Genomic DNA, 22,644 nt, shown 5'->3' with positions numbered 1-22,644 from the left:
CAGGCACTTGGATACTGAATGTTGACATTAAAAAAAAAAAAAAAAAGCCAACCAACTATTCTGCCGAGCTGTGTTCAGGATACTGGACTTTAACTCTTTGACTGTAGGTACTACTACCAGGGTGAGCTGACCTGCAAGATGGCTCATTGAGATCAAAGGCTAGAAGTTATGATGTTTGCCTTTTGAAAAGTAAATGATATTCTGACTTTCATAGTTTGCGGTTCCAACTGGAAGTGATAACATGGATTCATGGTATCTGCCTTGGTTTCTTCTGTTCTCTGCTATTCTCCCCGTGGTTCCTGGCTTGGTAAGGAAACAGTTTTGGAAAATGATTAGATAAATTGGGGGCCGATTGCCTGTTTGTCCATTTCTTGTTTTTTAGGAATTTCAAAACATTAATGAAAGGAGTGTTTCTTTTGGGGCCAGCAAGGGACAGGCAGGGTCATAGGGAGTGAGAAGAAGCCCCCCAGGGGGAAAGAGTCGGAGACATTGACATAAAGTTATATATTTCTTTCAGTTTCATTTTTGTGTAGCAAGTTTTCTTTTGATAACATGGAAAATGCGAAATGTGACAACCATTCCATTTTTACTGCTGAGTGAAACGCATACTGCTGTTACCATGACATGAGACACGAATGGAGTGAATGATGAATGTCACTGGCAAAGCAAACACTTACAGTTTTGTAGCATGGGGTTTCTCATCTGCTTCTTTGTCCATTTCAACCAATCTTGCTACAGTGACAGGTAGTTTGTACCACAGGCTAACGCAGGGTTTTAAATGAAGTTTCAAATGCCTTGGGGAGAGGCGGGGACTTTAGTTGGGATTTAAAAATAAGTGATTATATTGAGTTGATATTCTGTAAATGGGATCTACAGCATTGAGAAAAAGAGATACCATTTAAGACACGTTAAAATTGAAGTTATGCACCAATATTTTTCCATTGGGTGCCTTGGTATTCGTCTATGAGTGTGAGACAAATGAGGCACTTCTTAACGTCAAAAAGAAGGGTAAACTATCCGATCAGTTCATTCCCACTGCTTGCCTAACAGTCCATAGGATTTTGGTATTTGGCTATGTAAGCCATACTAACCGGTTTTACAGACAGTCTGAGTTTCGGGAGGGTGAGCTGCATTACTATGAGTTGGTGGAACCAGGAATATGACCCACACCTACTGTCTGCCAGGCCCATGAGCTTTTTCACTAGACTCCACTAAGACATTTCTCAGGTTTACTTACGTTTTTCTATTGGGCAGGTATTCTGGGTTTTTCATGTGATCACTTGTAGAACCTATTTTCAGAAGTTTGCCATTTTTTTTTTAAAGTTTTTTTTTTTAATTGCAAAGTATACCCATTGATTTTTTTTTCCTTAAACATTTGGTATTGTCTTTGAAAGCAGAGTGTTGAGAAAAATGTGAAAGAAAAACATGATTAATGAGGTCTTCAATAAAATTTCTTTAGAAGGGATTGTAATAAATTACAATAATTACAATACAATAAATTACAATTACAATGTTTCAACGATAGGGATAAATTATTAGGTTTTTCAAACATTGCTCCCTGAATCCTTTAGAGAATCATTTTTAAGGTGAATGTTTATCTGAGGGCTGGAGTCTTATGTTCTGCCTTCTTTTCAATCTATGAAATTGGTTTCTTGTTTCTTTCACCTTCAAATTCATATAACAGCCAGTTTCATTTTTTTTTTATATGAAATAAGAAGACCCTTTGGTCAGAAAGTTATTATAGACTACAAATTAGCTGTCTTGGATATAAGCCAGAAAGTAATACATAATATTAATAAAAAAATACAAATTGGGGCACCTGGGTGGCTCAGTCGGTTAAGCGGTTGCCTTCGGCTCAGGTCATGACCCCAGGGTCCTGGGATCGAGCCCCGCATCGGGCTCCCTGCTCATCGGAGAGCCTGCTTCTCCCTCTCCCTCCACCTGCCACTTTGCCTACTAGTGCTCTCTATCTTTCTGTCAAATAAATAAATAAAATCTAAAAAAAAACCCCACAAATTGCCAGATATAAATTGGAACCGAGAAGATCATTTATGTCATGGGCGTCATAATAATGCTTTTTTTTTATGTGTTTGTTTCTCAGCCAACTCGAGAAAACTTTGGTGAGTCTATTTTGAGTTTTTGCTCCAAGTTATAGTAAAAGAAAGTTATGTGGATAATAGAACAACAAAACATAAGAACTAAGGACGCATTTAATGTGAAGTACAATGCATAATTGCATAAGCATAATTTTATAATTGCTTTGAACTTTAATCAAACACTGCCTTCTTTTGATTTATTGAGGAATGTTTTATTGTTCCTGTTCCAGGGTTCCACATACCAAGCAAAAAAATAAATGGTGATATAGGAAAGTCCAAACACAGTGACTAACACAAGACATCCCATCAATGCTTGCCATTATTACTTTTGCTATTTTGTATAAACTCAGACCTGATGTCCATCCTATTCTGTTGTACACTTAGAGATTTGGTTATATTATCCACTCTTTTGTAACTTAAAAGAGTAATTCAAATTTAAATTAGGAATTTTGCTTGAGGGTTCCAAGGTATGTTACTAGCAAGGGATATATTGGGCAGACTGGACTGGTTTGACCAAATTTAAACCTTTACTTCCTATTTAATCTAATCATCTAGTCTTTAAAATTAAGTTTAATATTATATAGAATGATCAATTTCTTATTCCTGAAGTCATCTGGCATTCAAGGGACATGGATAAGATAAGAACATATGTGCAAAAGCCCCATAGCCCCAAGCCTGGCTCATGAGAGGTTCTCAGTCAATCAATCAATCAATCAATCAATCAATCAATGTATATTGAATCAGAACCTGTTCTCCATCAGTCAAACAATCAATCAGTGTACATTGAATCAGAACCTAGTAGTCACTTACTAAGGCAAAAGAAAGTTACTTACTTTTAATTTAGTAATTGATGAAGATTGTCTTCTTTCATAAACATAATGTTCAATGTGGTTTTCTTTGTTCCTTTAGTTAAAGATGTAGATGGTGGACTCGATCAAGATATATTTGATATCAATGAAGGTTTGTGGATTTTTTTTCACATTTTTTATTAAGTGGAGAGTTCGAATCCAGTTTGCTAACATGAATTTTTATCTTCCCTCATAGATTTGGGACTGGATCTTTTTGAGGGGGACATCAGACTTGATGGGGTGAGTTGAAACAAAGCAAGGAAGAATCTTCTATTAATTACTGCAAACCAAAATACAGAATATCTGAGAATGATTGGGCAATATGGGCTTTGTTAAGCCCAACTATCTCTAAGGATACCAAGTCCTGGTGACAGATTTATTCAATGAATATATTATACTCTGAGAGACTCCCATAATAGTGCCTTCATCAGCCATTCCTCAGATTTCTGTGTGGTCAATGCCACCATCACCCACCATGTATGCCTTGGTCTTATTGATCTGATGGATTTTCATTATTGGAACAATATGATGTTTTCATTTTTAAATAGAACCTCACTGATTTAATCTAGTTGAAGCAAAATTAAACTGAATTTGTAAACGTCAACGAATTGGGCTTTTTACCATAAAAGATAGGTTTTGTGACTTCTATCCTGACAGCTAAAAATAGTGTTGCCAAGTAAAGATCCTCCCAAATCTATGCATGAAGAGTACATGGTACACAGATGAACATAGGTACCTTACAGATAGTTTAAGTCAAACCTCCACTGGGAATGTCAACTCAAGAAGCAGAGCTGCAGTATCCAGTGGTTGGTCCTGGGCTCTTCTGTCTGTACTCTTTCTTGATTTCACCTTGTGACAGGGTTTGACATGTCATCTCTATGCTGATGACTTCAAATATGTGGCTTTCATCCCTTCCTTCTGCTGCACTCCAGACTGGTCTATCCAGGTGCCAATTTGTCAGTTCCGTTTCTGTGTCTTTGAGGTGCCTCAAATGTAAGGTGTCCTAAACTGAACTCAGATTTTTCATGCAAACTGCTCCTCCCAGATCTTCCCTCTTAGCAAAGTCATCCCCCTACTCCCCTGAATAAGCAAAAACTCCAGGAGTCACCTTTGCTTCTGCCCTTTCTCTCACCCCACCATCTGGTCCACTGGCAAGTTCTGCTATTTCTGTCTGCAACGCATGCCCCAAATAACCCACTTTTCTCCTAATTTGTCTTTCTATTTCAAATATTGCTCCCCTATAATCTTTTCCACCCTGTCCCCACCTCCCATCCCCCTCATAGCCAAGTGGTCTTTTAAACAGGCAATGACACCATTTCACTTCCTGGCTTGAAACTCTTCAGCAGGGTGGCTCAGTCGGTTAAGCATCTGCCTTCGGCTGAGGTCATGATCCCGGGGTCCTGGGATCGAGTCCCGCATCAGGCTCCCTGCTCCGCGGGGAGATTGCTTCTTCCTCTCCCTCTGCTCCTCTGCTCCTGCTCTCTCTCTCTATCTCAAATAAAGAGATAAAAATCTTAAAAAAAAAACAACAAAATTCTTCAACAACTTCCTACTGCATTTAGAATAATATCCAAATTTACCCACAGCCTTCAAGACCTGCATAATTTAACTCCTGCCTATCTGTCCTTCCATCTCCCCCACTTCTCTCTTATCTCATCTCTTTTTTCTCCTAATTCATGAGGCTACTGGCCTCAAAACAGATTAGAACATATCAAGTCTTGGGGCGCCTGGGTGGCTCAGTCGTTAATCATCTGCCTTCGGCTCAGGTCATGATCCCAGGGTCCTGGGATCGAGCCCCGCATCAGGCTCCCTGCTTGGCTGGAGGCCTGCTTCTCCCTCTCCCACTCCCCCTGCTTGTGTTCCCTCTCTCGCTATGTCTCTCTCTGTCAAATAAATAAACAAAATCTTAAAAAAAAAAGAACATACCAAGTGTTATTCCCACCTCAGAACCAGAGCAACCCTCCACGACTATTACATGTATCCTGCTTAAACTTACTTATTTTCTTGCATTTTAAATTTCATTTATTTTTTGATTAACTATTCATTGTTTCCCAAGTTTTTGCCTGATTCATCAAATTAACCCTTCACATTTATTTTTGACAGGCACAAGATAGAAATTCTATCATTGGAGAAGAATACAGATGGCCTCATACCATTCCATATGTTTTAGAAGATAGCTTGGGTTGGTATATACCTTGGAGTATGTGTAACTGATGTATGTTCCTGACAGAATATAATCACAGTATTTCTTTCTTTTCTTTTCTTTTCTTCTCTTTTCTTTCTTTCTTTCTTTCTTTCTTTCTTTCTTTCTTTCTTTCTTTTCTTTCTTTCCTTAAGATTTTATCCATTCATTTGACAGAGAGAGAGAGAGAGAGCACAAGCAGGGGGAATGGTAGGCTGAGAGGGAGAGAGAAGCAGGCTCCCCACGGAGCAGGGAGCCCGATGTGGGGCTTGATCCTACGACCCTGGGATCATGACCTGGGCTGAAAGCAGATGCCCAACTGACTGAGCCACCCAGGTGCCCTATAATCACAATATTTTCAAGGGTAGGCTCGCATGGTCTTTAAGGGTTTGTTGCTTTATGGAGCCATGAACTACTTATAAAAATAAGCAAAATGAACAATGAAAAGAACCTAAATGATTTTGTCTGAAATAGTTGCTGAATTCTGACCAAGAAAGGGATTAATGCAACCAATATTTATGGAAAGCCTACTCTATATTGGGTGCTGGGGACATAAAGGTCAGGGAATTAGTCTTTATTTGAAAGTAGTGGTTTCCCATATGTTCAGAAATTACATACGAGTTAAAAACATGAAACAAAAAAAAATATTTTAGGACCTGGCCTAAATCCATTAGCAAGTTCTGCCATTTCTGTCTTGCAATGCATGCCCCAAATAACCCACTTTTCTCCTAATTTGTCTTTCTATTTCAAATATTGCTCCCCTATAATCTTTTCCACCCTGTCCCCACCTCCCATCCCCCTCATAGCCAAGTGGTCTTTTAAACAGGCAATGACACCATTTCACTTCCTGGCTTGAAACTCTTCAGCAGGGTGGCTCAGTTGTTAAGCATCTGCCTTCGGCTGAGGTCATGATCCCGGGGTCCTGGGATCGAGTCCCGCATCAGGCTCCCTGCTCTGCGGGGAGACTGAGTTTACCAAATAAAATGTTTACCAACATTTTATTTTACCAAGTCAGGAACTTACCCAACTACAAGAACCCACTATCTTTATCATCATCTTTTTTTTTTTTAAAGATTATTTATTTATTTATTTTTGAGAGAGAGAGAGAATGAGAGAGAGAGAAAGCACATGGGGGGGGAGGGTCAGAGGGAGAAGCAGACTCCCTGCTGAGCAGGGAGCCTGATGCGGGACTCGATCCAGGGACTCCAGGATCATGACCTGAGCCGAAGGCAGTCGCTTAACCAACTGAGCCACCCAGGCGCCCTATCATCATCTTTTCATAAAATAAAGAAAATTTCAATAGTAAAAAGTCAGAAGAATCCAATCCAAAATTAAGGACAGCTTTTCTATAGAAGAAATTTAATTGTAAATGGAAAACTCTAAACATGGTCCTCATTTTATTTATGGTGCTAGTTACCAGAATCACTTTGGGAACTGTCTTTTGGGAAACTTTTCTTAAAGTTCATACATTTCAGTGGAGATTCAGATATGCCAAGAGTTAATTATAATAGAATGGAATAAACATTTTGCTTAGTGATACGTTCAAAAGCTATGGGAGCACATTGGAGGGGCATTGAACTCAACCTAGATATAAAGGCATATGCATCAGGAAGCAGCTGACACTGCAGCAGGGTGGCCATGAAAATTATGCAAGTTGTACACAATACATCGGTGCCTGGGCGGGGGGCAAAGTGGGACTGAAATCAAGTTTGCATTTTGTTCATCAAGAGGCATTTGTTACTTTGTGTGCTACTTTGTGTGTGTTACTTTGAAGTGCTATTTATCTACCTGCCAAATCAACACTTGCTGCGTCTGCCCCGATGAGGTGCTTCTTTGTAATCTGCAGAAAGGCATTGTGTGGGCCAGTACCCCCTCTGATGGCAAGGGAAGGGTGCTCTAGGCAGATGGGTCACTATGTGCAAAGGCATGAGGAAAGGAGAAAACCCTTAACTGGAATTTAGATTGGAAGTGGGGAGTTAATGAGATTGAACAGGTAGGCAGGATCTAGATTGGAAAGGCTTGAGTGTTTCCCACGTTAAAGAACTTGGTGTGCCTATTGATGGTGAGGTAGGACCTCCAACAGTTTTAACGTGGATGTGAGATTGTGATCCTGCTAGTTGCAGTGTAGAAGATGTATCCTCAGTGAGGCAAAAAGAAAGTAAGGAGATCAATGAGGAGATGATAGAAGAAATTCAGGGAAAGACTGAGAGTTTCTGAACCAAGACTCTCTCACTGAGGATAGACGAGAATGGACAATTCTAAGGGAGACTTAGGAGGCAGTTGTTAGATTTGGTGATTGACTGCAAGAGGTCAAGAAGAAGGTGGGTCTCGGTAAAGAGTTCCTGGTGCCCAGGATTCAGTCTTAGGCCACTGGATGGATGGTAGTGCCTGTATCAAGGATAGGGAATATATCTTGAAGAGGGTGGAGTAGAGAAGTGTGGTGGAAATTAGCATTTGGCATGCAGAGTTTGAAATGTACCAGGCCCACTGTGCTGGAGAGGTCATATAAATTGTTGTATGGCCTGGTCATTAAAGATAGAGAGACATTTGGGTGTTATTAGGCTGTGGGAGATGGTTGAAGCCGGGGGGGTATAGATGAGCACCTTGCACAATGCCCTGCATATAACAGGTGCTCCTTAGATAATTGGATCTTATTGAGTGGCCCAAGAAGATTGTATTGAGGGAGAAGATGGCCGAGATTAGAATTCAGCTCAGGAGGACAACTTTCTAGAATTGATATAGAATGGGGCATCTGATAGAAGTCATTGAGAAGGGAGGACTGGCCAGAAACATCGATGAAAAACCAAGAGTAGATAGAAAAAGCCAAGAAAAAATAAAAAATAAATTGATAAACTTATATAAATCAAACACATTAGGTAAAAAAATTCAGTCCAGATCTTACCATCCAAACTGTGAACATTTTTACATGGGTATCACTATAGTGTTTTAAATATTTTTAAGTTGTTTTGTTTTATTTTTTATTTTGTTTGTTTATTTATTTGTTTGTTTTTTTTTTAATTTATTTTAAAGTAAGCTTTACACCCAGTGTGGGGCTGAACTCACAACCCTGAGATTAAGAGTCGCACACTCTACTGACTGAGCCAGCCAGGTGTCCCTGTTTAAATTTTTTGATCTGCTTTTCTTACTTAATATTACAGCATCATTTTGTGTTAGTTTTATAACATAATTAAACTCCAAATTTTTATAGGTCATATTTTAATTCTATGATTTTGGGATTCTTTCTTATTTGGAAAGTACTTTACCTCTGTTTAATATTGTAGCATTGAACTTGCTCTCTATGCTCAAAGTGAGAAGAGTATTTCCACGCATTTCTGAAATTTAAACCATCTTCAGATGACTCCAAGGAAATCACTAAGCAAGGCCACTTTTACAGGTAGCAACAGAAAATGCCTGTGAAGGGTTACTAAATAGCTATGAAGCATTCACTGGAAGTGATTTCTGGCTCTCCAGAAATACATGAACCTTATTAAATTATCAACATCTTAAATTCTGCTTTAGTCCTTTTGCTTACACTTCAAGTGTTACCCACTATTAGATGCAGCTCCCCTGAAAGGGGTAACACTTGAGCTTCTTTCCTGAATGTCTTTGTTGCATTCATGCCTCTGAATTTTTTGAGCTCCGTGTCTATCCAACCTATTAGCATCCCTCTTCATTCTGAAACAATGGTTATTTCTTTTTCTTTAAAGATTTAATAATTTATTTGACAGACACAGAGAGAGACAGAGAGGAGCAGAGGGAGAGAGGGAGGGAGAAGCAGACTCCCCGTTGAGCAGGGAGCCCAATGCAGGGCTTGATCCCAGGACCCCGGGATCAGGACTTGAGCCGAAGGCAGACGCTTAACCAACTGAGCCACCCAGGCGCCCCTGAAGCGATGGTTCTTAAGCCTAATTTGGGCCCTGAACTCACTTGAGAAGCTCACGAACGGTCTCCCCAGGAAACACACTTTGCGGATATAGATATAGACTGACACAGATATAGATGATAGATGATATAGATGATATAAATACAGATATAGATACTTCACATACAAACATATTCATGGACTCTCCCATCTCAAGGTCCTCAAGTTAAAAGCTCTGCTGTGGGGCTTTAAATACATACTATAACTTCTCAGATGAAGCCGTGACAATGAGTGTTCACTTTGGCCGCCTGTGATCCAAGGTATATGTTCTTCGAGGTAAGGAAATGTCTTTTTTGTTGTTCTGTAATGTGCTCTTTAAAGGTTCCAGAGAAATAAAAAACAGGGCAAAATCAGGGATTTGAAGAATAATCAAATCTTGTATATGATACATACTTAATTTGTACAGAATACTAAATTTGGTAAAAAGAAAACGCTACACATTCACGAAGGGACTGACTCATAAATAATATATTGCATAGCCTGTTTCCATGGTGAATCATTCAATGGTGATAATTTTAATAAGTGTATTTCTTGTTGGTTTTCTTCCATCAGAAATGAACGCAAAGGGAGTTATCCTTAATGCATTTGAACGCTATCGCCTAAAATCATGCATTGACTTCAAGCCTTGGGCTGGAGAAGCTAACTATATATCAGTGTTTAAGGGCAGCGGGTAAGGCGGAGAATTTGTTTTCCAGGGGTTCAAATGAGAACGTTGCAGCTGTGAGCTGTTCCAGCAGTTGTCCTAGGCCCTGACCTTGAGGTGGGTAGGGGGCTTCCTTAGCCATTTGCTGGAGAGTAAAAGACAAACTGCATTTAGTGTCTCTAGCTATAAAAAATAATATATATATATTTAAAGATTTTATTTATTTATTTGAGAGAGAGACAGCGAGAGACAGCGAGAGAGGGAACACAAGCAGGGGGAGTGGGAGAGGGAGAAGCAGGCTTCCCACGGAGCGGGGAGCCCGATGCGGGGCTCGATCCCAGGACCCTGGGATCATGACCTGAGCCGAAGGCAGACACTTAATGACTGAGCCACCCAGGCGCCCCTAAAAATAATATTTTCATACATGCAACCATATTAAGACAAGGAGGGTGGGATTGCATGCCATCCATCCCACAACTCAGGGAACTTCAGCCATTCGTAGCTTACATCTTCCTTCTTTCCCTCTTCCAGTAAAACACGTGTGTAGGTGCGTGCATGTATGTGTGCACTCATGTGTATCTCAATTTATTTTAACCTAACTACACTTACTACTTGAGTTAAACTGACAGTGTTATTTGCCTGGAGCTCAGCAATTCCGCGTGGTTGCTATACCTATAAAAACCTTATTAGCAGTCATCCACATACCAAGGACAATGTGAAAAACTTAGAAATTTCCAGGAAAAAATCAGGACTGGGTTGATTGGGGGATGACTTGCTCCTATGTAATAGTTGATGCCACGGCCAGATCTCCAAATATCATCTGGTCTGTAAGGTTTCTCATACCTTGCCAGGGTTAAGAGAGAGATGCAATGTCCTGATTAGAAGAGTGAAGGATCTAGGTGGGTAACTGAGTGGACTGGGCACTGGGGATTTTACTCTGAGCCATCATGAGAACACCCTCTCCCCCTGTCCTGTGACCTCTCCTGTAAGCTGCTGGTCTTCAGTGGGAAACAGGCATGTGGGGAAGCAAGAACTCTCCATCGGGGAAAACTGCGACAGAATAGCAACAGTCCAACACGAGTTCCTCCACGCACTGGGATTCTGGCATGAGCAGTCACGTTCTGACCGGGATGACTATGTCAGCATAATGTGGGACAGAATTCTGTCAGGTACATTTCTTTTGTTTTCTTACAGTTTTTTTTTTCTGTTAAAAACTGAATTTCTAAGCATGTGCCATCTCTTGCCAACTGTTAATAATGGAAAAACTGATGTCTTGATGTTTTACTTCTGTAAGCTTTAGAGATCAGATCCACCTCACTATTTCCACAAAATCATCCCATTTCAAGTTGCCATCCATTGCCCGTTAGTGTGATCCTAAGCAACTAGGTATCCTCTCTAAATGCATTTGCGTACTGTATTACTTGCACACATGTTCCAGTAACCGTGAAATCCCTGACTATGTCAGTTCCTTCTGATGACTCCTGTCTGTGCTATCATTCCCAGGTGCCTCCCCACCACGCCTGTCAAAGGCCTCTTACTTCCATCTCCATCTACTGTGGGTGCCCCCACCCTCCCATCAGCACCTGCCAATGATCCTGACTGTCCCAACACCACCTTTGAGAATCTACCTTTCTATTAGCTGTTCTTAGAGCCTTACACTAAATGTTAATGTCCAACTCTGGGCAGTAATGGAAACTTAGAAGAAGGTAAGCTAAATGTTGTGAGCATCAAGTAATTAAAGATCTTTTCAAATTTATCATTTAGGCAGAGAGCACAATTTTAACACCTACAATGACCAAGTATCAGACTCCTTGAATGTTCCCTATGATTACACCTCTGTAATGCACTACAGTAAGACTGCTTTCCAGAACGGAACAGAGCCAACAATTGTCACAAGAATCTCAGACTTCATGGATGTGATCGGTCAACGAATGGATTTCAGTGACCATGATCTCTTAAAGTTGAATCGACTATATAACTGCAGTATGTGGCAGGTTCTTTGAAATGCCTTCTGTGTCTCTCTGCCATGTAGGAAAAATTATGTGCTGTGCCATTTTGCTGAGCATTGCTGGCTTTTCTGAAATGATGGTTTGATAGTTGTTTGATAATTATAATTTCATAGTTGAAGTTTGATATTAAGAAAAAAACAACAACAACATAAGAGCACCCAAATCCCAATCCACAGCTTAGAAGCCACATGTTTCTTCTCAGAAGATCTGGCCTTCAGATCTAAACACAAATTGGGTCCTATAGTAACATGCCCCATGTAAATGTTTTGAATGAAGAGCTGTCATACAAATGGGATCAAATAATCTGTGTTGCAGTTTAATAATCTGGGTAACTAGAGGAGTGTAGACTCAGGTTGCTATACATTAGATAATTAAAGAAAAATGTCTTGGGGCAGACAGCTTATTCAGATACACAGAGTTGATCAATCCCTTGGTTTTGCAGATATTGAGAAGTCTTCAACCCCCAGAATCAGCAAGGTGTCCCCTTTAATGCCATTCTGGTATTCCTAGTACTTCCGTGGCAAACTCAGTTTTTATTACTTGGATTATCATGTTGGAGGAGTGTCAGTAATTGTTGCTTTGCTTTTGTAGCCACTTCCCTGAGCTTTATGGACTCATGCAATTTTGAACTGGAAAATGTGTGTGGTATGATTCAAAGTTCAAATGATAGTGCTGACTGGCAATGGGTGTCCCAGGTTCCCAGGGGGCCAGAGAGCGATCACTCCAGCATGGGCCAGTGCAAAGGTAACAAGAGTGAGATACTTCTGGATTTTACACTTGGTGACCCCAGCATTTTCCTTTGCTATGATAGACTGGGATTTTATCCCTAATTTCTATCTGAATTATTAATGATAACCCATTTGGTTGCTACTAAGGATACAGCTCTATGCCTTATAAGGACATGGCTCATTTCTTTGCTTTTCCTCTTTACTTTTCTTTTCTTTCTATAAGTCGGAGCTGGGCTCTGTGAAACCTCTCCCTGTCTGTGCCCACAGCAGGAAGGGACTGTACCTCCTGGAAGGGCTCTTATGTCCAGGGTAGTGGGGTGGTTTTCTCAAAGCTTACGAGATACAAGAGATTTTCCAGTGAACAGCACCAGGCCGTGAATTAATCCATTTCAGAATTTCAGTTGGTTGTGATTACACCCCCCTGTTATAAAAGTCCTGAAAATGAAGAGACAAAGACCAATTTATTTAATTTTATTCAGATGAGTATCCTTTTCCATCATAATTTTGTTTTAAATTAAACAATCATTTATTTGGCTACAAGTACTCCATTTTTATTTATTTGCTCATTCCTGGCAACAAAGATGTATGACTAGACTTCAGAACTCAGGGTCATTGCATGACAGCTCAGCCAGTCTAGGCAGTCGTTGGGGTCCCTAACAGTGAAGAGTGCTTTTCCTTTTCTTTTTTTTCTTGGAGGGCTGGGGGCAGGAAGGCAGATGTTAAGGGTACAGACTTGCAACCAGTAGTAAAGAAGCTCTGGAGATCTAATGCACCGTGCAGGGAATATAGACAGCAATATTATATTCTAATCACTAAACTTACTGAGAGACTAGAACTTATTTATTCTGACCACAAAAAAAAAGAAATGATAATTATATGACATGTTAGAGGTTGCTACAGTGGCAATCATATTACAGTATATAAATGTATCGAATTAACATGTCGTACACCTTAAATTTACACAATGCTCTATGTCAAATATATGTCAATAAAAATACCCTTTTCTTTTAAAATGCAGATTTGGATAGTGGATAGTGGTCCTCCATAGGCCAGAAGGAAGGAGGAAGGAAAGGAGGGAGGGAGAAGATGAGAGAGAGAGAGAGAGAGAGAAAGAGAGACACGAGGCCAAGAAGGTGATACTTTTTTTCTGAGTTTGAAAGCTATAGTAAGGATAAGGTGGCCTAAGATCTCTTTTATCAACCGCCTGCTCGTGGAACTGTACTTAAATACCCAGCACAGTGCTCCGCACGCAGTGGGTACTAAGTAGACGCACGCCTATACCTCTTATCTGCTTTGTCAATTCTGCTTTTGTTTTCTGAACAGGTTCTGGTTTCTTCATGCATTTCAACAGTAGCTCTGTAAGCGTGGGGGCCACGGCCCTGCTGGAAAGTCGAACATTATACCCTAAAAGAGGATTTCAGTGCTTGCAGTTTTATTTATATAACACTGGAAGTGAAAACGACCAACTGAACATCTACACCAGGGAGTATCCTGCAGGCAATGTGGTTGGTACTTTAACGCTTGTGGAGGAAATAAAAGGTACAGTATCAACATTCTTATGGTCTCAGTTCAGAGTGAAGCAATCTTAACTCTTTTAGTCTGTGGCACTGAGGAGGTCAGTTCTTGGCAGGTAATAAAAATACATGGGAGGAGGGGCGCCTGGGTGGCTCAGTCGTTAAGCATCTGCCTTTGGCTCAGGTCATGATCCCAGGGTCCTGGGATCGAGCCCCACATTGGGCTCTCCGCTCCACGGGAAGCCTGCTTCTCCCCCTCCCAACTCCCCCTGCTTGTGTTCCCTCTCTCACTGTGTCTCTCTCTGTCAAATAAATACATAAAAAAATCTTAAAAAAAAAATACATGGGAGGGGTGCCTGGGTGGGGCAGTCAGTTGAGTATCTGGCTCTTGGTTTTCTGCTCAGGTCATGGTCTAATGGGACATGGGATCGAGCCCCACATTGGGTTCTGCACTCAGTGGGGAGTCAGCTTGAGATTCTCTCTCTGCCCCTCCCCCTACTCTTTTTTTCCCTCTTTCCCTCTCCCTCAAATAAGTAAATAAATCTTAAAAAAAAATACAAGGAAAACTAGTTTAGGCAAAATGGGAAGTTACTGGTTCAATGTACAGAGATCGTGGGATGGACGAGGGAGGAACTGGCCTCAGGCAGGGCTGGACCTACCCCTGAACATGCTCGGGGACCTTCATGTTATCTCAGATAGGCTTTGTCCACAAAACTGGTGCTTTGGATATTCTACTTCCCAGCTTACATTTTTATCAAATGTGCCATCAGACTGGAAAAGGGACTCTTCCTCTAATTTCTAGCTTAAAAAAAAAATCCTAGTGAAGAATTCTAATTGTTACGATTAGTTACAGTTAAGTGAAACTTCTGGAGCAATTCTTGAGTAGAGAGAGGGCAACACTCTATTCCAATCATCTGTCAGAGAGGTGGGTCATGTTGACCAACTATAAAAGCAGGTGGTTAAGAAATTTCCCTGCTGCCAGTTCTGTTACTGTCTGCTCCACATATTGACCACTTGGTTTGAATGAATTGAGTAAAACCTATTATAAAACCGATCTACATTATGCTCTATGTCATACCACTTTCCTCCCGTAAACAGTAGCACAAAAGGTACTTAAGAAACGTGCTTAGGAGTCCAGAATTTAAACGGATGGTGCTGATCTTAATGTAGTGGAAGCGCTCATGAAAGATTTTTGTTCAGTCCAGAGTCTACCCATAGATAATAGTATTTTCTGTAATTTGGATATTTCTAACTTATTTTCACATGATTGTGTTTCACAGTAAGTGCCAATATATTCAAGTTTTAAGTCATTGTGTTAACTACTAGTTTGACATGAATTCCTGAGCTGGCCTCTACCTGGGGGATTCTGAAATTTTTAAAATGTATTGCTGCTTCTTATTTGGGTATGTGATATAAGAAAATAAGACAGCATAACCTGTGCTACTAGTTAGGGGTAGGAGGTGATAGTGAAGGAGGAAGTGTAGGATGGGGAGAAAGATGATAGTATCAAATAGTAACATATTTATAACATTGAGTCACTAGTAAATGATCTAAGGAGTAAATGGTAAATGTGGGCTTTCTGGGGTTCGGCGGATTCTTGTTTAATACTACCAAAACGTGGATGTAAAATTTTGCATGTGAAGGAAGTATTTCAATCAAACTATAAATGAGGCTTTGGCTGAGCCTCACAGGAATCCTGGGTACAAGTGTAGATGTTGGGTTTAGCTAACATAGAATGGGAGGTAACTCATATATAGGGCATGGAGTAGTCCTAAGTTAGGTGTGGTTGTTTAGTCAGCCTTCTCTGGGAAAGGGTGACCTAGCTGAGAAACAAGGAGATAAACTTCCAGATATTCCGGAGGGCAGTTTGACACCACAGAACTTCCTTGAAGGGGATGGGCCTGGGCTGGCGAGGTAAGAAGATCATACTGCAGACCTGTAGGCATCAATAGCCCTAGGATGATCATTTGGCCTATGAAGGTTAAAAACTCTAATGTTGATTTGCACATGATTCTCAGTCCTTTGCTTTGGAATAATAATGTCTCTTTTGCAGAGATACCGATTGGGAGCTGGCAACTTTACCATGTAACATTGAAAATGACCAACAAATTCAGAGTGGTGTTTGGAGGGGTCAGAGGCGCTGGTGCATCATTGGGTGGCCTATCTATTGATGACATCAATCTTTCAGAAACACAGTGCCCTCATCATATCTGGCATATAACAAATTTCACGCAGTTTATTGGCAGCTCAAGTGGAACTCTCTATAGCCCTCCATTTTATTCTCCTAAAGGTTATGCCGTTCAGATTCACTTGAATCTAAGCCATTCGACTAATGCAGGGATATATTTCCACTTGATCTCTGGAGCCAATGATGATCAATTACAATGGCCATGTCCTTGGCAACAAGCCACGATGACACTCTTGGATCAAAATCCTGACATTCGACAGCGTATGTCCAACCAGCGGAGTGTAACTACAGACCCATTTATGACCACAGGTTTGTGACTCATTTTCTTTATTGCTAATACATGATCATTGCTCTAGGAGGGATGGATGATTTGGGAATGAGAGACTGCATGGTCAGATACCTAAGGAGTATTGAGCCCCAAATTTTAGGAACAGAAGATAATGAGTGGAAGGGCTTCAGCAGTTGTGGGGAGAGTCCCCCAGGCAGGACACTGTCAGGATGTGAGGTGGGAATATCTCTGAAAAATAGAGAAGATACTGATGTTATTCCCGGCAATTGATCATACCTGAATTCCCAGTTGTTCAAGGAGTGTTGGTTTTAGAGTCTGGCATGCCTGGGTTCTCATCCAAAGTTTGCTTCTCATTAGCTATGTGATACTGAGCAAATAGTATTTTGGAGCCCCAGTGTCCTCAGCCATAAGACTGAGGCAGTAATAATAAGCACCCCCTTGCCACCAGGGCTGTCAAGCACAATTCAGCTCTTATAGAAGGGGTTGGTTCCTGATGAGAAGGAAGACATTGAATGGGTGCTCTGGAGTGTTGGGAAGGCTCTGAGAAGGGATTATAACTTCTTATTAAAGAGTTCTGGAGGACTTGCCAATGGTGACATCATTCCCCATTCCCCATCTTCCCAGTCTCAAAAAGGAACAGCTCCTCTTCCCCCCCAAATGATCACATTTCTAATTTTAATAATCCTTTGCCCTCTGGGACCCTCACAAAAAGTGAAATTGTGGCAAGGTGAATATTATTGCCAAATTTGAATTCTATATTCGAAAAAAATGGACCTCAGTGACATAGGAAAAAAGAAACCACTAATCTGATAGGAAAAAAGAAATATTCACAAACAGGATTGTAGGGACTCGATGTTCAGAATTTCTTCACTTTGTCCCCAAAACATATTTCCCTGAACGAGCCACTGAAAATGGCTCAAAGTTGGATGGGTCACCACCTTCTCCCAGAAGCAGTACTTCTCACTGTCTTCTTTTCCTGAAGGATTTTGCTCTGGTAGGTGAGTAATTCAGCTAATGAGATGAATTGTTCTATGTTAATATTAAAAACTCTCTCAGAGCGCCTGGCTGGCTCAGTCGGGAGAGCACCTGACTCTTGATCTTGGAGTTATGAGTTTGACTCCCCATGCTGTAGAGATTACTTAAAAAGTAAAACTTAAAAAAAAGTCTCAGAAACGTATTGATTTAACTTGGTGAAAAGGACTGTCTATGACTCAAGAACTAAGGAATGATTTTAATGCGCAGGGGAGTTTCTATACTGGCCGGTCAGTATAGGTGTTATACCCCACCCGGGAAGCTTTTGGTATGTGTCCACACCAATCCCAGAATGTGGTCTTCCTTGCTAGGCAATCTCATTTTCTTTAGAACAGTATAAATGAACAAGCTTCAGTGATTTGCCAGGGAACACATCACAGGTCAATGGCATCATTTAATTATTTTGAGCTCTATCCTAATTGTGTTTCACATTGCCTGTTCTTTCCTACCACCAAAAGCTATGATGATGCTAAACACAATCCATTAATATAAATTGCTTTTTCAGATAATGGAAACTATTTTTGGGACAGGCCTTCCAAAGTGGGAGAAGTGGCTTTTTTCCCTAATGGAACTCAGTTTAGAAGAGGTCAAGGCTTTGGAACCAGTGCCTTTATAACCCACAAGAGGCTGAAAAGCAGAGATTTTATAAAAGGAGATGATGTTTATATCCTACTGACAGTGGAAGGTATGTCAGCAAAAATCGTTTTATATAAGCTATTTTTGTTGTGGCCATTGATTATTTACCGTGTTCTTCTGGGTTCCATTTTTAGGCATAGGAGCAAATGGGCATGAGAGTGGGATTTTTTTTTTTTTGGTATGAATCATTAACAATATGAAAATAACTTAAATAAAAACAGTGACCATTCCTGGATAAAAAACTTAATTACCACCACATGGAGCCATGGAAAATTTAGGCCAGAAATCTTTAGAAACAAGTGGAAGTATAGCTATTGTACCCTAGAATTATATGCTGGGTTCCGGAAATAGAAATATTACACAGCACATGAAATTAAACTGGAAATGAACTGTCTTTATTGTGTTTTTCAAATATATGCACATACATACATATACATATGAGCATACAAGCATGCATATATATTTCTTACGTATCCTATATAAGCGCACACACATACGTTTTTTCAGTGGTAGCATTAATCTATTGCCTTTTAAAATTTCTTACCCATGGCACCTAAGAAATACATTTTCCAGGAATACTGCTGGTTTCCATGTTTTATGTGGCACCATTTTAACTCATTTACTATTAAAGACCCACTTGCATCTCAGTAAATCAGCATCTTGTTTGTGATGAAAGGTGGTGCAATTAAAACCCATGAAATTTTTATGTCAGTGTCAATTAGAGTAAATCTAGATGATACTTCTTGGAAAAACTTATTCAAGAATAACTGTGTCGAGGGAAAAATCGTCTTCTGTAGCAGAGAAAAAGTCACATGGTCATCAATTCAGTTCAACCCTGTTTGGAGGACAAGCAACAGAAAGCACCGCAAAGAATAGAGCACCCTGGTTGTTCAGGGGACCTGGTGGCTTGTGTCAGATATCCCCCAGTTTGCACCCCTCTAGCAAGAGACCTGTGACCTTGGGCAAACCCATCAACTGCCTTGCATTGCTGTGCTTTGGTCTCCGTGTCTGTCCCTCGAGGGTGGGTTATAAGGGACTGGGTGCCTTGTAGCTCACGCAAGCCCAGGCCCAGGTAAGCATGTGGTTCAGTTGACAGCCCCACAGGCTGGTCCAGCTTCAGTTTGCATCTAGATTTCGATTTTAATTATTTCATTGCCTGTGGAACCTAAGCATCTATTTTGAAACTTAAAGATCAATTACTTGTTAAAGTCAAACTGATTTCCATCCCTACCCTCCCTCTGCCCTCCTTAGACATATCCCATCTTAATTCTACACCAGTTCAGCCAACCCCAGGCCCTATCGTGAATGACCTTTGCATAAACTTTAAATGTGAGAACGATGGCATCTGCATTGTCCAAAATGGAAAAGCCGAGTGCAGGTAAGGGGTCACTTGGATGAGATCTTCCCATTCTCTTGTTAAAAAGTTTATCCTTTCCACATTGTAGGGTTAAACACTGATATCTTACATGAATGGTCAGTTGGTTCTCATCTCAAAGCTGTTCATGGGATATTTACTTTTTGCTCTCCATTTAGGACTTTGGATAGCTACAAAACAGTACAATTATTTATGAAGAACTAGTACATTATATTGTAATTGCCTGAAAAATTCCTTATGAGTTATATGTCTTGTGAAGTCCTCACAACAGTCTGGTGTGGTGAAATGGAACTGTCCCCATTTTCTAGATGGAGATAGTTCTCAGACATTCTGGGATGAATTTGGCCAAGGGGTACAGGGGGGAGGTGGAGGGACAGAGACATGAGAACTAAATTTTCTCCATTATCTACGCCACCTTCCTTTCCCACCTTAGGGCCACTGTTTTGAGTACCAATGAATAGTAATTCCATTTCTTTTCCATTGGCCTTGCCTGGCCTCCTGGAACTAGTCTAAACATTCCCCTCTGGTTGAGTTCCATATGTCAATGACCAGAATGTTGATCCACATCTTCAATGGTGAAGATTTTCAGACTGAAATATCAACTTGTAACTCTGGGTCACATTCCGATGTGCAGGTGTCTTTCAGGGGAAGACTGGTGGTACATGGGGGAGAGGTGTGAGAGGAGAGGCTCTACTCGGGACACCATTGTCATTGCTGCATCTTCCACCGCTGCCATGTTTGCTCTGATGCTGATAGTCACCCTCATCAGTGTCTATTGTATCAGGAAGAAATATCGTAGAAGGGCAAGTTCAAATACGGCAGCTATGACTCTGGAAAACGTAAGTTGAGTCTCATATTTGGTAATTCAAAACTTATTGATGAAATCATATGAAGAAGAATTAGGACGTTCTTATATACTTAAAAAAGAATCTATTTTCTATGCTGGATAACAGGTTTGAAACCATGAGTTCCTGTTACCTTCACAATAGGTCAACAGTTCTTAAATTGGAGTCCATGAGGGCTTTTGGGAAGGAGTTCATATCCTTCTGGAATTGTATCCAAAACTGTGTATGGTTCTACATTTTTTCTAGGGTGAGGGTCTGTGACTCTTCTAAGTTCCAACCTTCCTGGTAGAGGGGACAGGTGAACTGTGAGCGTTTTTGCTCTGAAGGTCTTTTGGCGGGTGGTTGAGCTCAGGCTTGTAGGAAGGGGGTGCCGACCTATTTGAGGCTTTTCCATTTCCAATCCATTTGGCTCCATGTGCAGTAACTAACTCTCAGGCAAGATTTTCAAGTAGAGGGATTAAAGTCTTGCCTCAGAGGGTCTCTGAAATGGCAATAGACTCTTGAAACTGCCCTGTCTCAGATTGGCTTCCCTGGAGAGAGTGTTCCTGGGAGCATGGAGTAACGGAGTAAGGGAAGCTGGACAGGGCAGAGGGTGAAGGTACACGGAACACGGCGATGGGGTTGCAGCAGAGGCCTAGGCCCTGCTACGGAGCTGAGATAGTGTCCTGAATTTAGGCAAGGGGGCCAAGCCAATGTACTCCCCCCGTCAATAGCCATTGGATTGGGGTTGTCCCTGGGAGGAAGTGGACAACTGGGGGAGGTAGTGCCCCTCGTGGCAAGGGCAGGTCTGCACGAAAGCCTTCCTTTTGAAGGGCAGGAATAAACAGTAGCCCCAGCACCCACTACATATGCAGTAGTAGAGCACACAGACTCCTAGTCTCACACACAAAAGAGCAGAAGGAAAATGGTGTCAAGTCTGAACATTGTTTAAAGGTGAAGCTATAAAATTCTTTCAGTTCTATTTCATTCAAAATAGAGTCCCTGAAAATTACTGGTGAAACTAAAGAAAAAAACATGCCCAATGAGGGTAATCTCTGAAACTAGAAATACTTCAATTAGCTAAATCAAGAGCATATTTTCTGAAGAAAAATGGCTATTCAAGACATACTATATTTTACAGTTATGATTTTTTGAAGTGGACAAACTGGTATTGAGACACTAAATTTGTTCACAAAGTTAGTCAAAAGATGGACAATGATAATGAACAGAAAGCAAATAGTTTTATTCCCATACACTGCTGTCATATTTCCTCAACAACAGGAAGTGTTTACAGCTAATCATAAAGCAATGGCTCAGTTACTTCCCAAGCTTATTAGAAAAGTACTTAAAATGTATACAGGTGTTTTGTTGTGGTTTAAAAAAAAACAAGTATTTCTGGCTTACTTTATGACTCAAAATAAAAGGGACAGATCGGCCAGTGACCTTGTAGGCCAACCTGATGAAAGCTGTATCTGCAGGCATGGTGCCCTGGGCCAGGTGGGATGCACTTGAGGTTTGGAGTAGTGGTTAGGGAAGAGAGGACACATTAGCTAGTAGAAAGGACTGCCAGTTATTCTTCTGGAAATTGGAAAATGTAGGTGTTATTAAAAGGGCTGACTTATGAAGCAAATATTGGAAGGAGTTAAAGAAAATGATAAAGAGAAGAGAGAGAAAGAAGGAAGTTAAATCAAGAAAGGGGAGAATTATCAAAGTATCAGGGACCTTAACGGTAGGGCCGTTAAGTAAACACACACACACACACACACACACACACAGACACACACACACACACACACACCCCTAACCACCACATTCCCAAGAGCAAGAAATAAACTTACATTTTCCCCAGTCTAGACATCTCTACAGTTAATTCACTGATAACGGAACCTCCAGATCTAGTTTAGGTCTTAAATCAGAATGCTCTTCTTTCTGAGGCTACAGTGTGTGCTCGTCCTAATGGTTTAGCATCTGAATTCCGCTAGCCAGATGGGCCAGTGCATCTTCCTGGAGACCTGGCTGGGGCAGCCCACCAGCTGGGAGGGATGCCAGGAGCCTGTTGATGGCACTTCATTTAAAAATGAGACTGCTTCACTGTGATTCACTGAAATGACAGTTTTTAAATTTAGAAATTAAATCATCAATTGTTCTTTCCCCTTTTAGCAGCATGCATTTTGAAGATTAACTCAACAATATGGCCAGCAAATGAAATTAAAAAGGATTCTTCATCATGGATTTCACCTAGAATCCATTCCAACTGCCTTGTTCTTCTATAAATGGATCTTCTCTGTAAATAGCTGGATATACTATAAATCATTATTTTTGGTGAACATCTAATTGGTGAAATATTTGTGTTTTTGT

The 22,644-nt window shown here is 40.7% G+C and overlaps 1 protein-coding gene across 2 annotated transcripts; it reads left to right on the top strand.

Annotated features, from left to right (window-relative positions):
* The first annotated feature begins 164 nt into the window (after positions 1–164).
* Positions 165–22,620, top strand: MEP1B (meprin A subunit beta). 2 transcript variants are annotated; one of them, XM_073898365.1, is made up of 15 exons: positions 165–307; positions 2,102–2,120; positions 3,006–3,056; positions 3,141–3,184; positions 5,048–5,126; positions 9,601–9,718; positions 10,682–10,860; positions 11,456–11,674; positions 12,292–12,444; positions 13,752–13,967; positions 15,996–16,439; positions 17,957–18,136; positions 19,339–19,465; positions 20,097–20,301; positions 22,450–22,620. In XM_073898365.1, the coding sequence occupies exons 1-15, from the start codon at positions 242–244 to the stop codon at positions 22,459–22,461; spliced, it is 2,112 nt and encodes a 703-aa protein (XP_073754466.1). In that variant the 5' UTR covers positions 165–241; the 3' UTR covers positions 22,462–22,620. The 2 variants fall into 2 exon arrangements, with proteins under 2 accessions (XP_073754466.1, XP_073754465.1); XM_073898364.1 differs by having other exon boundaries at positions 169–307; positions 22,447–22,620.
* The last annotated feature ends 24 nt before the right edge of the window (positions 22,621–22,644 follow it).

This window comes from Callorhinus ursinus, unplaced genomic scaffold (genome assembly GCF_003265705.2).
Source record: "Callorhinus ursinus isolate GAN/ISIS: 27379988/994484 unplaced genomic scaffold, GSC_fseal_2.0 scaffold11, whole genome shotgun sequence".
Lineage (NCBI taxonomy): Eukaryota > Metazoa > Chordata > Mammalia > Carnivora > Otariidae > Callorhinus > Callorhinus ursinus.
This window is presented reverse-complemented; position numbering and strand designations above follow the sequence as displayed.

Excerpts from the sequence above, each read along its gene's own strand:
- MEP1B (XM_073898364.1), top strand. The coding sequence starts at position 242 with ATGGATTCATGGTATCTGCCTTGGTTTCTTCTGTTCTCTGCTATTCTC. Across the intron at positions 13,968-15,995 it reads GCTTGTGGAGGAAATAAAAG|AGATACCGATTGGGAGCTGG; the intron begins GTACAGTATCAA and ends TCTCTTTTGCAG. Across the intron at positions 19,466-20,096 it reads AATGGAAAAGCCGAGTGCAG|GTGTCTTTCAGGGGAAGACT; the intron begins GTAAGGGGTCAC and ends TCCGATGTGCAG.